This window comes from Vigna umbellata, chromosome 1, assembly GCF_029865625.1.
Source record: "Vigna umbellata cultivar VRB3 chromosome 1, Vumbellata_1.0, whole genome shotgun sequence".
Classification (NCBI taxonomy): Eukaryota; Viridiplantae; Streptophyta; class Magnoliopsida; order Fabales; family Fabaceae; genus Vigna; species Vigna umbellata.
In genome coordinates, this window is record NC_142165.1 from 43,370,651 (window position 1) to 43,382,960 (window position 12,310).

A 12,310-nucleotide genomic window follows, 5' to 3' on the forward strand; every position below is an offset into this window, starting at 1 on the left:
GTTCACAAGAATAAATAGTATGGATATAAAATAATAATAAAATCCTGAATGAAATTCAGTTTAACATTGCGAACAAAACGGAAGCAAGTTACGTTATTCACAATGATTAAATTTAAATTTACAAAAAAGTTTCGAAAAAAACTCACAATAACAACTGTATATTATTATTATAAATTAGAATAACAACAGCATATCAACCGTTTCACAAGCTCATTAAGTTAATACAATATACAATATACAATATCAATACAAGTTTGAAAAAAATAATAATACAACAGCATACTATTAATTAACATTATTAAGGAAATCAGCATACTATTTAATTTAAGAGAAAAACAAACACTGTTAAAAATTATTTTACTAGTAAAAAAATGGTAACCAATGAAAGCGAAGCAACACCAATTAACATTATAATGTAAATAAATCTATACTTTACTTCTTCTCAGAGCTTATCCATCGAGTATATATTCTAATTACATTTGATACGATTAAGTTTTCAATTAATTAATTAAATTCGAATAAAAATAATAAATAATTACTTCAATATCTTCCGTTCTCTATTTATTCTTGTTCCATCGATCTTGTTTCTTCGTCGTTCATTGCACTTTCATCGCAGAACTGGTGAGGTGAAGCTCAAACATCATCGTTTCTGCAATTGAGCCATATTTATTTATTTATTTATTTATTTTTATTTACTCAAGATATTTCGCATCAGTTTATCCAATCACTTTACGTGGTTTTGTTATTTTTGTTTTTGAATTCTGATGTCCATAATTCAAAATCACCCCTTCTTATCCCCATCCGCTTATAAGAACGAGAAATCACGGTGATCTAGGGTTTAAAAGGGTTGTCTTTTTTGTTTTTGTTTTTGTGGAAATTCATAACTCTCAATTAGGGGTTCGCGATAAATGGCACGGTTGGTTCTGCCATCGAAGAGATTGTCTCTTTCGAGGAACACTCTACTGGGTTTGATCTCCCCTGCTCCTGTGATTATCCATACATACACCTTTTAACTTTGTTTTTTGTTCTGATTCTACGTATCCGTCACCACCATGCCTCCATGTGCAATTCTTGTTTCTGGAATAACGAAAATCTTTCAGAGAAATGGATTTTTGGTCGTAGGAACTTGTGTTGTTTCTCCTGTCGTATTATCATTATTATTATTATTATTATTATTATTATTATTTTTAACTCAATATAGAAGACTCTTTGTTATACGTATGGCAGTTGTTACGCAAACTTTTTTTTTTCGTGCGTGCTTTGTTTATTTCCTACACTTGTTCACTTTTTTCATTACTCCAATCCCTGAATGACATGATGTCTTTTTTAGCCTGCATTTTTGAAAGTTGGATTTGATGTTGAGTAGTTTCTGAACTCGAGTTATAGCTTCTAGTGTACCTGCACGTATCAAATGCTAAGTGAATATAAATAATCATATCTTATTACAAATGGGTTAAACAAATTAAGTCATGTTAGTTTTTTAAGAAGTTATGTAAAAATTAAAATACTTTAAATTTTGACTATACACGAAGGTTGTCTTATCTGATTTTGCTCTTACTGTTCTTCTTAATGACTTTCTTACTTGATAAATTCTCCCTGTATGGAGATTTCTTGTCTGTGTTTTATTTTTTAAAAAATTTCAATTGAGAATAACACGTTGAATGTTGCAATATTGCTTACTCCTCTGTGGATTATGATGATTATTACCACCTTCTTTGCAGCTTCAGCTTAATTGCGGTGTTGGTTATTTTCAGAATACAGCAAAAAGGAGCATCCGTTACAAGCATTGCGTTGCTTCGGAGGTTTCTTTCCTTCTTTTTGCAGCTCCATACACTATGAAAAGTATCTTTAAAAAAAAATAATGCTCTCATTTAATGTTTCATGTGAATGTAATACTGTTGACATGGATTTTGCAGGTTAATTTCCAAAAGAAGTATTCCCCATTATATACTTCATTACCAGTAAGTTTAATTTGTGTTGGAACTTCCTTCTTTTGTAGTTTATTTAGTTGCATTTTTAAAGATGTTTGTTTTTACCGTATGTCTATGGATTCTTTCGGACTCAACGTTGATGTACAATCTGCTTATTTGGTTACCTGATCTTGTTTGTTCTTATTCTGTTTCAGAGGGTCAAGCAAGTAAGTAAGAGGCTAATTTGTGCTGTTGCCACAGAGGATTTACCAAAGCAAGTTGAAGAATCTAATATGGAGACACCAAAGGAAATATTCTTAAAGGATTATAAGAGGCCTGATTACTACTTTGACAATGTAAGTTTACAGGAGTTTTCATTCATGTTGTTGCTACTTTTAAAATTTTATTGATTCCTTTGTTCATGTGTTGCATGTAACTATTACAGGTGGATCTAGAATTTTCCTTGGGAGAGGAGAAGACAATAGTTAGTTCTAAAATATCTGTGTATCCTCGCATTGAAGGTAGATAATTATGTTTCCTTGTGACGAACTTGTATCTTGTTGAATCTACCGAGTTATTCTGTCCAAGTAATTTACCAGTTTTCATATTTATTTAACTCACTCCTAATTGCTCTATTTTGTGCACCAGGTTCTTCCTCCCCTCTAGTTTTAGATGGAGAAGATGTATCTTTAGTTTCAGTTCAGCTGAATGGAAAGGCTTTGAAGGTATATGTTGTGTGTGTGTGTACACAATCACCTGCTGACTTTCAATGCCATCTTGCAAGTTTTTCAGACACTGAAATTCATATGATTACAGCTGATTTTAATTTTGTGTAATGAACGTCACATTTATGCTTCCTTGTTAAAACCTTAGTTGTTTTTCACTTCCGGAAAAACTTTATATTTGTGCTTCCTAGTCAAAACCATAGTTTTTACTTTCAGAAACATTTTGTATTGGTAGTTATGTTATGGGTTGGGTTTAGATTGTTGTGTTACTCTTGTAACTTTGTTAATAATTCTGTTTCATTCATCTGTAGGAGGAAGATTATCATTTGGATGCACGGCATCTCACAATCCTATCACCTCCTAGTGGTAAATATGATCTTGAAATTGTCACTAAGATCTGTCCACAGAAAAATACATCATTAGAGGTTAATGAAAATTCTCCTTGTTGTATGGTTTATTTCTTTATTTCATTGCTATTTTTCCTCTTTTATCACCATAATTTGGGGCTTGAGGGGAGGAAGCTGTGTTGACTATGAATTTGATTTCCTGTAGGGACTTTACAAATCATCTGGGAATTTCTGTACTCAATGTGAGGCTGAAGGTTTCCGTAAAATTACATTTTATCAGGTTGTCATCTTAAGGCAATCAATATGATAAACTGTTTGTATATTAACTCATAAAATTAAGTTTTTCACATGAAACTAATGGATTCTACCTTCCAACAGGATCGACCTGACATAATGGCAAAATATACCGTTCGAATTGAGGCTGATAAATCGCTGTATCCAGTGTTGTTGTCTAATGGAAACCTGGTTGAGCATGGTGACCTAGAGGTAATGTTATCTTGTAATGCATAGCTGTGGAGGCTATCTAGACTGTTAGTATACTGTTTATGGACAATATTTATGCTACACGGCAGGGCGGGAGGCATTACACTGTTTGGGTGGACCCCTTCAAGAAACCTTGTTACCTGTTTGCCTTAGTTGCCGGACAATTAGAGAGCAGAGATGACATATTTACTACCCGTTCAGGGCGGAATGTGGTCCTTAGGATATGGACACCTAAAGAAGATGTCCCTAAGACTGCACATGCTATGTATGCTCTGAAAGCAGCTATGAAGTGGGATGAAGATGTATGTCCTTGTTTAGTTTTAAATCATTTAATCAGATGGTCTACTTATGGTCACAATATACATTGTTTGGAATACTGAAGAATTTTTCTGTCTTGTCATATGCTTTCTGAACAGGTTTTTGGACTTGAATATGACCTGGATCTCTTCAATGTTGTTGCTGTCCCAGATTTTAACATGTAATTTCCATCTACCAGTTTTTAAGATTTCAATGATGTGACCCTGCCTACATTGTATATAATGAGATAAGATGAGATAGCATGAAATGTTAGAGTGCAGAAAAGTAATATGGTATACTTGTTTTGTGTTGGACAGGGGAGCAATGGAGAACAAGAGCTTGAATGTTAGACCCCTACTTGTCAGCTTTTCTTTGTTGGTCATCTGTGTTCTCTTCTGACATTTACATAATTTTTTTCTTCTTATCATCAGATTTTCAATTCAAAGCTTGTATTGGCCTCTCCAGAGACTGCTACTGATGCAGATTATGCTGCAATATTGGGGGTTATTGGACATGAGGTTTGTAACTATTAGATATTATAATTTTTGAAGAGTTACTTTTCCAAATATAATTTTCTTGATGGTGTCCAGAGCTTATTTCTTAATTGTGACTAGAGCTTATTTCTAAAACTATTAGATATTATAATTTTTGAAGAGTTACTTTTCCAAATGTAATTTTCTTGATGGTGTCCAGAGCTTATTTCTTAATTGTGACTAGAGCTTATTTCTAAAACTATTAGATATTATAATTTTTGAAGAGTTACTTTTCTAAAACTAATTTTATTAATTGTGTGCATAGTTTATCTTGTAATTGTGACTATAGAATATTTCTTAATTATGACTGGAGCTTATCTGCTGTCTATTTTGCAGTATTTCCACAACTGGACTGGCAACAGGTGGTGTTATCCACTATAGATCTTGTTATCCTTTCTTGTTATTTTTATGCTCTTTTTATTCCCATTCATAGAATGTCCCAAAACTTTTTCCTGCTAAGTTCTATTTCAATTTATTGTAATCCTGGGTTTTTTCAGCACATTTGTCTATTATATGTTTATTTCTTTTCATTGCCATGGGTGTGTAACACTTGAATTAAGCATTTCATTTAATAATATCAGAGTGACTTGTCGAGACTGGTTCCAGCTTAGCCTGAAAGAAGGTCTCACTGTTTTTCGGGATCAGGCAAGCCTCCATTCCCCAGTTTCCCATGTTTCGATTTAGACAATGCAATGCTTTTCTTCTGTTAGATTTTTTTTTTCTCAATGCAATGTATTGATAATTGGCAGGAATTTTCATCTGATATGGGAAGTCGAACTGTAAAGCGAATTGCTGATGTTTCTAATCTTAGAAATTACCAGTTTCCACAGGTTACTTTTTCCTTTTGTGTATGATTATTTCTGAGTTCTACAGCGACGTTTTTCTGACTGTTCCTCTCATTTTATCTATATAATTTATCTTATTTACTATTCTTTTAATGTTAAATACCATGATGTCAGGTGTAGTATGTATTCTGATATTTTTAACTAATTTTTCAGGATGCCGGTCCCATGGCCCATCCAGTGCGACCACATTCTTATATCAAGGTTAGAATATGGAAATCATTTCCCCTCATCTTTTGTCTCCAAAAATATATTTTGCCCTCATTCCCCTTACTATACGTGCTTTTAAGTATGTGTTCATATTTTTTTTTTCTCTATGTTGACAGATGGACAACTTCTACACAGGCATGCCATATTTTCAGAACTTAAATAATTGAGACAATATCGTATTTGAAAATTTTACTATATTATGTAATAATTTGTTGTGCTCTACTGATTTATCTATCATTTTGCCAACACATGTGGACTAATTTCTGATGTGGCCCTATTGTCTATGTCAAAATATAGTTACGGTATGTTTCAGATTCTTTGGTTGACACTTTTTTGTCTCTATTTTTTCTTTCTTATTAAGCTATTGAATTGTTTATAATGGTGTCGTTCTTTTCTGCAGGTCTATGAAAAGGTTTGACCATAATCACTACAGTTTTTAGTCCCTCTACATCCTTCTGTGTGGCATTTTGTTCTTATGATCCTATGTAACAGGGGGCTGAAGTTGTCAGAATGTACAAAACCTTATTAGGAAGTCAAGGGTTCCGAAAAGTAAGAATGTTTATCTAATGCCTATATCAACCGTGTTACCTGCTATGTCTTAATTTAAAGTTCAACTCTTACAAACTCCGCATATTTCAGGGCATGGATCTTTATTTCAAGAGACATGATGGTCATGCTGTAACATGTGAAGATTTTTTCTTTGCCATGCGGGATGCAAATGATGCTGATTTTGCAAATTTCTCGTTATGGTGTGTATTTATGGCATCATTTTTTCCTCACTGCTATCTTATACTAGTTTGTATTAACTTACGAGCAAATGTTCAGGTATTCTCAAGCTGGGACCCCTGTTGTCAAAGTAAGCACTTCTTATAATTCAGAAGCACATACTTTTTCTTTGAAGATTAGGTACACAAACAAAACTTCAACTTTTGGTTTCTCCTTTTTGATTGAGTGATTTAAAGGTATACCAGCCTTGGATTTTATTTGTGGTTGTCTTTAGTATGTTTGATGAGGACATTTTTGCAGCCAAGAGATACCACCTACTCCAGGACAAGCGGTTAAGGAACCCATGTTCATTCCTGTTGCAGTGGGTTTGCTTGATTCCACCGGCAAGGACCTTCCTCTTTTAAATCTTTATCACAACGGGACTCTGCAATCTGTTTCAAACAATGTTCAACCAGTCTGCACTACAGTCCTTAGAGTCACCAAGGTTATATTTATAACTTCTGTCTCGTGTTTATTTGAACTTTGTAAGTCATTTTTTAAAACCAGACCTGCACGAAACTAGTTTAGACACTGGTCCAAGGATTAATGATTTAACAGTGGTAGAATCAGTATTAATTAAATAGTCATTGAAATAATATTAAATGAGTACAAGAAATTTGTAACAACAAAATCTAAATAAAACATCATTATGCAGTCTTAAGATTCAAAGTATATATAAAACTCCAAATGAAATATATCATGATAGTTAAGTTTAAATTTTAATAAAATACATCAATGGCCAGTTATAATAACCCAGTTTACATGTAGAATACAAAATAAAATGACAGATTAATATAAATGAGTAAAAGTAAATTAATTTTATAAAATTGATATAGTAATTTATACCTAGTTGTAATCTTCTTCAAAACATATATTAAATTAAAAATTGAAAGAAAATTAAGTCGTTTTTCTTTATGTTTAAAACATATGATATTAAATTAAAAATCATCTCAAAAACGTTCCAACTTGTTCTCAGAACTGGTTGGCTGGTTCTCAAAATCATCCGTATTTTTCTGAGTTCATGGACTGGTTACCTGGCTGGTTTCCAATCACACTGGCCAAACTGTGGTTTTAAGGTAACTATACCTGTCAGGCAGGTTTTTGACATGTACTCTGTAGCAGGTGGATAATATACAATTGCAATTGCCACCCTTCTTCTCTTTCCTCTCTTCAAGGGAAATAAGTACTGTTTGAAGGTGACTTCATTGGTTACTACAATCTTGAACTTCTTTAAGGTTGAGGAAGTTCTAATGATTTGCATTATTCTTAATTTTACACCTGTCAGAATTTTTTTAATTTCAGAATATGTAGGTTTATTCCGTCCAGAACTGAAATATTAAAGCAATTTTCAGTGGAGTTTCCCTGGAAATCCTACCCATTGCAAACTGTTTTAGGATGGGAATGTTGGGGATGGAAGTTGTGGCTTGGTTTACGTCACCGGAAATATTTTCTACTTTATAGTCTTTGATGGACTCCACATTTTTCAAAATTTTCTGTATCTATATTATCAGTTTTTTTTGCTACCCTAAAAAGGCTTATGAAAATATATTTCAAGCTAACAATTTTTTCCCAAAAGTGAGTCAAATCAGTCAATGAGTCCAAGCACTGACCTTTTTCCTCTTTTAATGAACAAATTCATTTGTCCAGTCATCTCCTCCTCGTGCCAAATTGTAGCGTTCTCATCGTTCTTCCATTCTTTAAAATTTACAAATGTTTTTATCCTGCGTTTTCTCCACTGAAGTTTTCTGGATCCATTACCTTGTTTAGTTAAATTATGAACATATAGTTATTATGACAACAGATATACTACAAAGTAAAAGTGTCATTTGTTTCATTACATAGTACGTGCATACATGTTAAATAACTGGGTTGAAGAAAAATGGCACTGAAATTGTAATAATGGATATATCTACCTAATATTGTTGCATAACTTATGTCCCAGTAGCCGTAGGTTTTTGTTGAAATGCGGAGCATGGGTAAGCTTTTTGATATTCGTGACTAACTGATAATTTTATTTGTATCTGGTGTAGAAAGAGGAAGAATTTATATTCACTGATATATTTGAGAAGCCTGTTCCTTCTTTGTTAAGGGGATACAGTGCTCCTGTTCGTCTGGAATCTGATCTCACTGAGAGCGACCTGTTTTTCCTGCTAGCTAATGATTCTGATGAATTCAACCGGTTTGTCTCCTCTGAAGTTGCAATTTATTCTTTTTTATTTGATAGCTCGATGGGAATTTGTTAAATGGCTGATTCAAATGATTCAGTTGGGAAGCTGGACAAGTTTTGGCACGGAAGTTGATGCTTAACTTGGTGGATGATTTTCAACATAACAAACCATTGGTTTTGAATCCCAACTTTGTTGTTGGGTTCAAACGTATTCTATGTGACTTAAGTCTGGACAAAGTATGCTTAGCACAATATTTTCTTTGTAATATTCTTTGTTGATTGGTTTTTGTCATATTATTTCACTAATTGAACTTTATGCTCTTTTATCATCTAGGAATTTGTGGCAAAGGCAATAACTCTGCCCGGGGTAGGAGAAATAATGGACATGATGGATGTTGCAGATCCAGATGCTGTTCATGCTGTTCGTACTTTCATCAGGAAACAGCTAGCCAGTGAACTGAGATCAGAGTTCCACACAACAGTATGACTTGCTGTCTGAAGCAGTCTAGAATTTTAAAATATTTTTCTTCATTCTACGAATCTCCCCAATAACAGCTATGGTTATTTACCTTTTTACAGGTATTATATAATAGGAGCTCAGAAGATTATGTCTTTGATCACCCAAACTTGGCCAGGCGTGCTCTGAAGAATATTGCTCTTGGTATACATTTCTCTTGCTACATACTAGTTTACAGTTACATGGATGATTGCAGCAAGATCATTTTCTTTTTTGTAGCTTATCTTGGATGCCTCGAGGAACAAGAATTCACCGAGCTTGCAATTCAAGAGTACAAAACTGCCACTAACATGACTGAACAATTCGCCGCTTTGGTTGCCATAGCCCAGACACCCGGTAAAACCCGTGATGATTTTCTAGCTGATTTTTACGGAAAGTGGAAGCATGATTTCTTGGTAAATATCTCGATCGTTATGACTATTTTTGGAATTAAGTTTTTGTTTTCTCCATTCGTTGGCTATCTCCTATGTGTGTTATAAACCTTAACGTCCTGGCTGGATTAAACTTAAGATGCTAACGATTTTCATACCAACCATTATTTGCGAAAGGCATAGTGCTTTCTTCATTAACATCTGTTTTTACCTATCTACTATACAATCTCTCAAGTTATATGTGTGCATATGTCTCTCAAGTTGCTTACCTTTCCAGGTGGTGAACAAATGGTTTGCTCTGCAATCATCGTCTGATATTCCTGGTAATGTCGAGAATGTGCGGAAACTGCTAGACCACCCAGCATTTGACCTGCGCAATCCCAACAAAGTGTACTCTCTCATTGGAGGTTTCTGTGGGTCTCCGGTGAACTTTCACGCGAAGGATGGATCAGGCTACAAGTTTTTGGGAGAAATTGTGCTGCTACTAGACAAGCTAAATCCTCAGGTCATTTCACATTATCCTTCTTTTTAAGTTACATATTAGTTCGTTTGTGTGTATTATTGCTTCATGATCCTTATGTTGTATTTGACAATTTATTGGTTTGGAGGAATGCAGGTTGCCTCAAGAATGGTGTCAGCCTTCTCAAGATGGAAGCGTTATGACGAAAGCAGACAAAGTCTTGCGAAGGTAATAAACTTTTATTATTTTTTCACATTAGCTCATCTTCTCTTTTTATTGAATTGTCTCTGTATTAGCTTTGGTGAAAAAATATGGCGTTTTTCAGGCTCAATTGGAGAATATCGTGTCTAGTAATGGACTGTCGGAGAATGTGTATGAGATAGCCTCGAAAAGCTTAGCTGTTTGAGTGTGACTGACACGAAGAAAACAGCCAAGCTATCTTTTAGACGGTTATGGTGTATTTGTGGCGAAAGCAATTGTTACAACGATCTCTATCCTGTGCAAGCTTTGGCGCAACAACGGGCGCTTCTCTTTTTGCATGCACCTCTTAACTTGGGATGACCTCTAATATCGATTTTCATAGGACTTTAGTGCTTTACGCCATAATAAAATGTGAACTAATTGATCTTGGTACTTAAAAACGATTGTTTGGATATGATTATACCGTCTTTTTACTTTTTGATTATATTGATAATTTTATTAGAAAATATTGGTGCGACTGATTGTGTGTTATTTGTTTCTTCAAACTATTTTAAAAACGGAAGTCTGAAAAAACACTGCATTTTGCATTATTTTTTTACCAATGTACGACTGCAATAACACCATTTGTACCTTCCTTCTAACCTGATCCTATATTTCAGACCTAATTTGAGTACATAGGATGTACGACAAACATTTATAAAAGATAGATGCTTGGTTTGTGTACATAAGTGTATTAGTTAGCTGTATACGTTGTCGCATTCTGATATCTGTAATCGACTTTAACTGTGAGAAAGTCAAAACAGTTAGTTTTTTTAATATCTACATCTCCATCTAAGTATCTTCTCTCCATAAATAAGACTGGTGGCTGAAAGCAAATTACGACATTTGTCGCCATTACTGGCATACATTTAGAGAAATTGTCATTCTTGAAGTTTTACTCACTCTCCATAACATAAAATTTGATAAAACTATCAAGTCAGATGAGAACTGAAATTTGATAGCTAATAATTGAAATTTGTTGAACTAGCTTATTATATTAGTAAAATTACCAAGTAGCTGATAAAATAAAATATTAAAATAGTATGCTAATGTCAACTTTTATATAATTTGAATTTATTGCTGAATATATATCTTGGAAGTATTTATAATTCTAGTTCTAATGAATTTCATTTTTTTTTAATTTTTACAGTCAAAGATAAAATAGAATAAAAAGTATTGTATGCTTAGGTGGATATCATACTTTCATACGGATAGATACTTCGTATGAATATCATAGTTACCCCAAAAAGATACTTTTATTGTATTAGTCAATATAATAATTGTAATATAAAATTACCATAAAACTAATTATTATCTATCATTATCAATTTTAACAATTTCTATCTTATATTTAAAATTTACTTATTTTAGTAAAAATAAAAAATTAATATAATTAAAGGTAATAAAAAATACAGAGTTAGAATCTAGTGTTTAAAAAAAATATTATTTAATATCTTTATATGAACCTTGTATATCAACCATTCCTGCTAAGTTTAAACAAATTTGTCAGCTACTAAATAAAGATATAAATGTTATGCTAAATATAGCTTTAAAGACCACTTTTGAATAAGTATGGAGAAAATGATAAGATTGAAATTTGTTAAAATTGTGAGAAGATAGTGACACTTAACAGTATTTATTAGAGCTATTTTGGTCATATTAAACAATTTAGTATTTTCCTATGTTACAAATTGTGTTTATATTACTATTTATACAATTTATTTATTTTATATAAATTTTTTTACATATATCTTCGAGTTAGATGAGTTTGTATTACTTCTAGAATTTGCCCGTATTAAAATTGGTATTTCTAAAAAAAATCAATATTTTTAATATTCTACCCTTAATAAATACTTAGACTAGGATAATTAAATATCAATATGGTTAATTGGAGAATAATAAATTTATCGTTAGCACCAAATTTCATTAATTAACACATAATACGTTATGTAAATTGTCATTGTTTCACTCAATCCTATAAATTAACTAGTTTACACACTACTAAAAAAAAGCTAATGAGCTTAATCCAAACAATTCTTTGAAGAAATTTACTCTGTGAAACACTTTCAAGAATGTTGTTCTGCATTAATATTATACAGAAGAATAACTGCTTTGTAATCTTAATTAAGCGTAATTAAAAATTTGAGACTATATTTTCGGCTTCTTAATTGTATAATAAATTAGCTAGGAAAGGTTTATGGTTGTATTGTATGAAAATGGTATTTGTAATTGTTTGGATTTGTATAAGTCAAAGAAAAAAGGTGGGGTCATAAAGAAAATTAAGTAGCACAATGATAAAATTGATATCTGTCCAATGATGAAAAAGGTGTCCCCATTTATCTAACAAGATTGCTATCTAAACTTAGATTAATTATAGCCTCAAAAAGTCTTCAGTTTAATTGTTATTTCAGTTGCCCTAAGACACAAGCAAAAGGGAAAAGAA

General features: G+C 32.6%; 1 protein-coding gene across 1 annotated transcript; it reads left to right on the forward strand.

Annotated features, from left to right (window-relative positions):
- The first annotated feature begins 804 nt into the window (after window positions 1-804).
- LOC148205454 (Peptidase M1 family protein) lies at window positions 805-10,345 on the forward strand. Its single transcript, XM_088103259.1, has 32 exons — window positions 805-986; window positions 1,722-1,802; window positions 1,917-1,961; window positions 2,126-2,266; window positions 2,356-2,431; window positions 2,559-2,635; window positions 2,947-3,060; window positions 3,188-3,262; window positions 3,361-3,468; window positions 3,555-3,767; window positions 3,882-3,943; window positions 4,080-4,107; window positions 4,194-4,280; window positions 4,632-4,657; window positions 4,877-4,940; window positions 5,045-5,125; window positions 5,294-5,341; window positions 5,464-5,482; window positions 5,645-5,649; window positions 5,748-5,759; window positions 5,840-5,896; window positions 5,987-6,096; window positions 6,173-6,253; window positions 6,374-6,557; window positions 8,143-8,291; window positions 8,378-8,516; window positions 8,614-8,760; window positions 8,859-8,940; window positions 9,016-9,191; window positions 9,445-9,672; window positions 9,784-9,855; window positions 9,953-10,345. Exons 1-32 carry the CDS (start codon window positions 909-911, stop codon window positions 10,031-10,033), a joined length of 2,946 nt encoding a protein of 981 aa, XP_087959385.1. The 5' UTR covers window positions 805-908; the 3' UTR covers window positions 10,034-10,345.
- The last annotated feature ends 1,965 nt before the right edge of the window (window positions 10,346-12,310 follow it).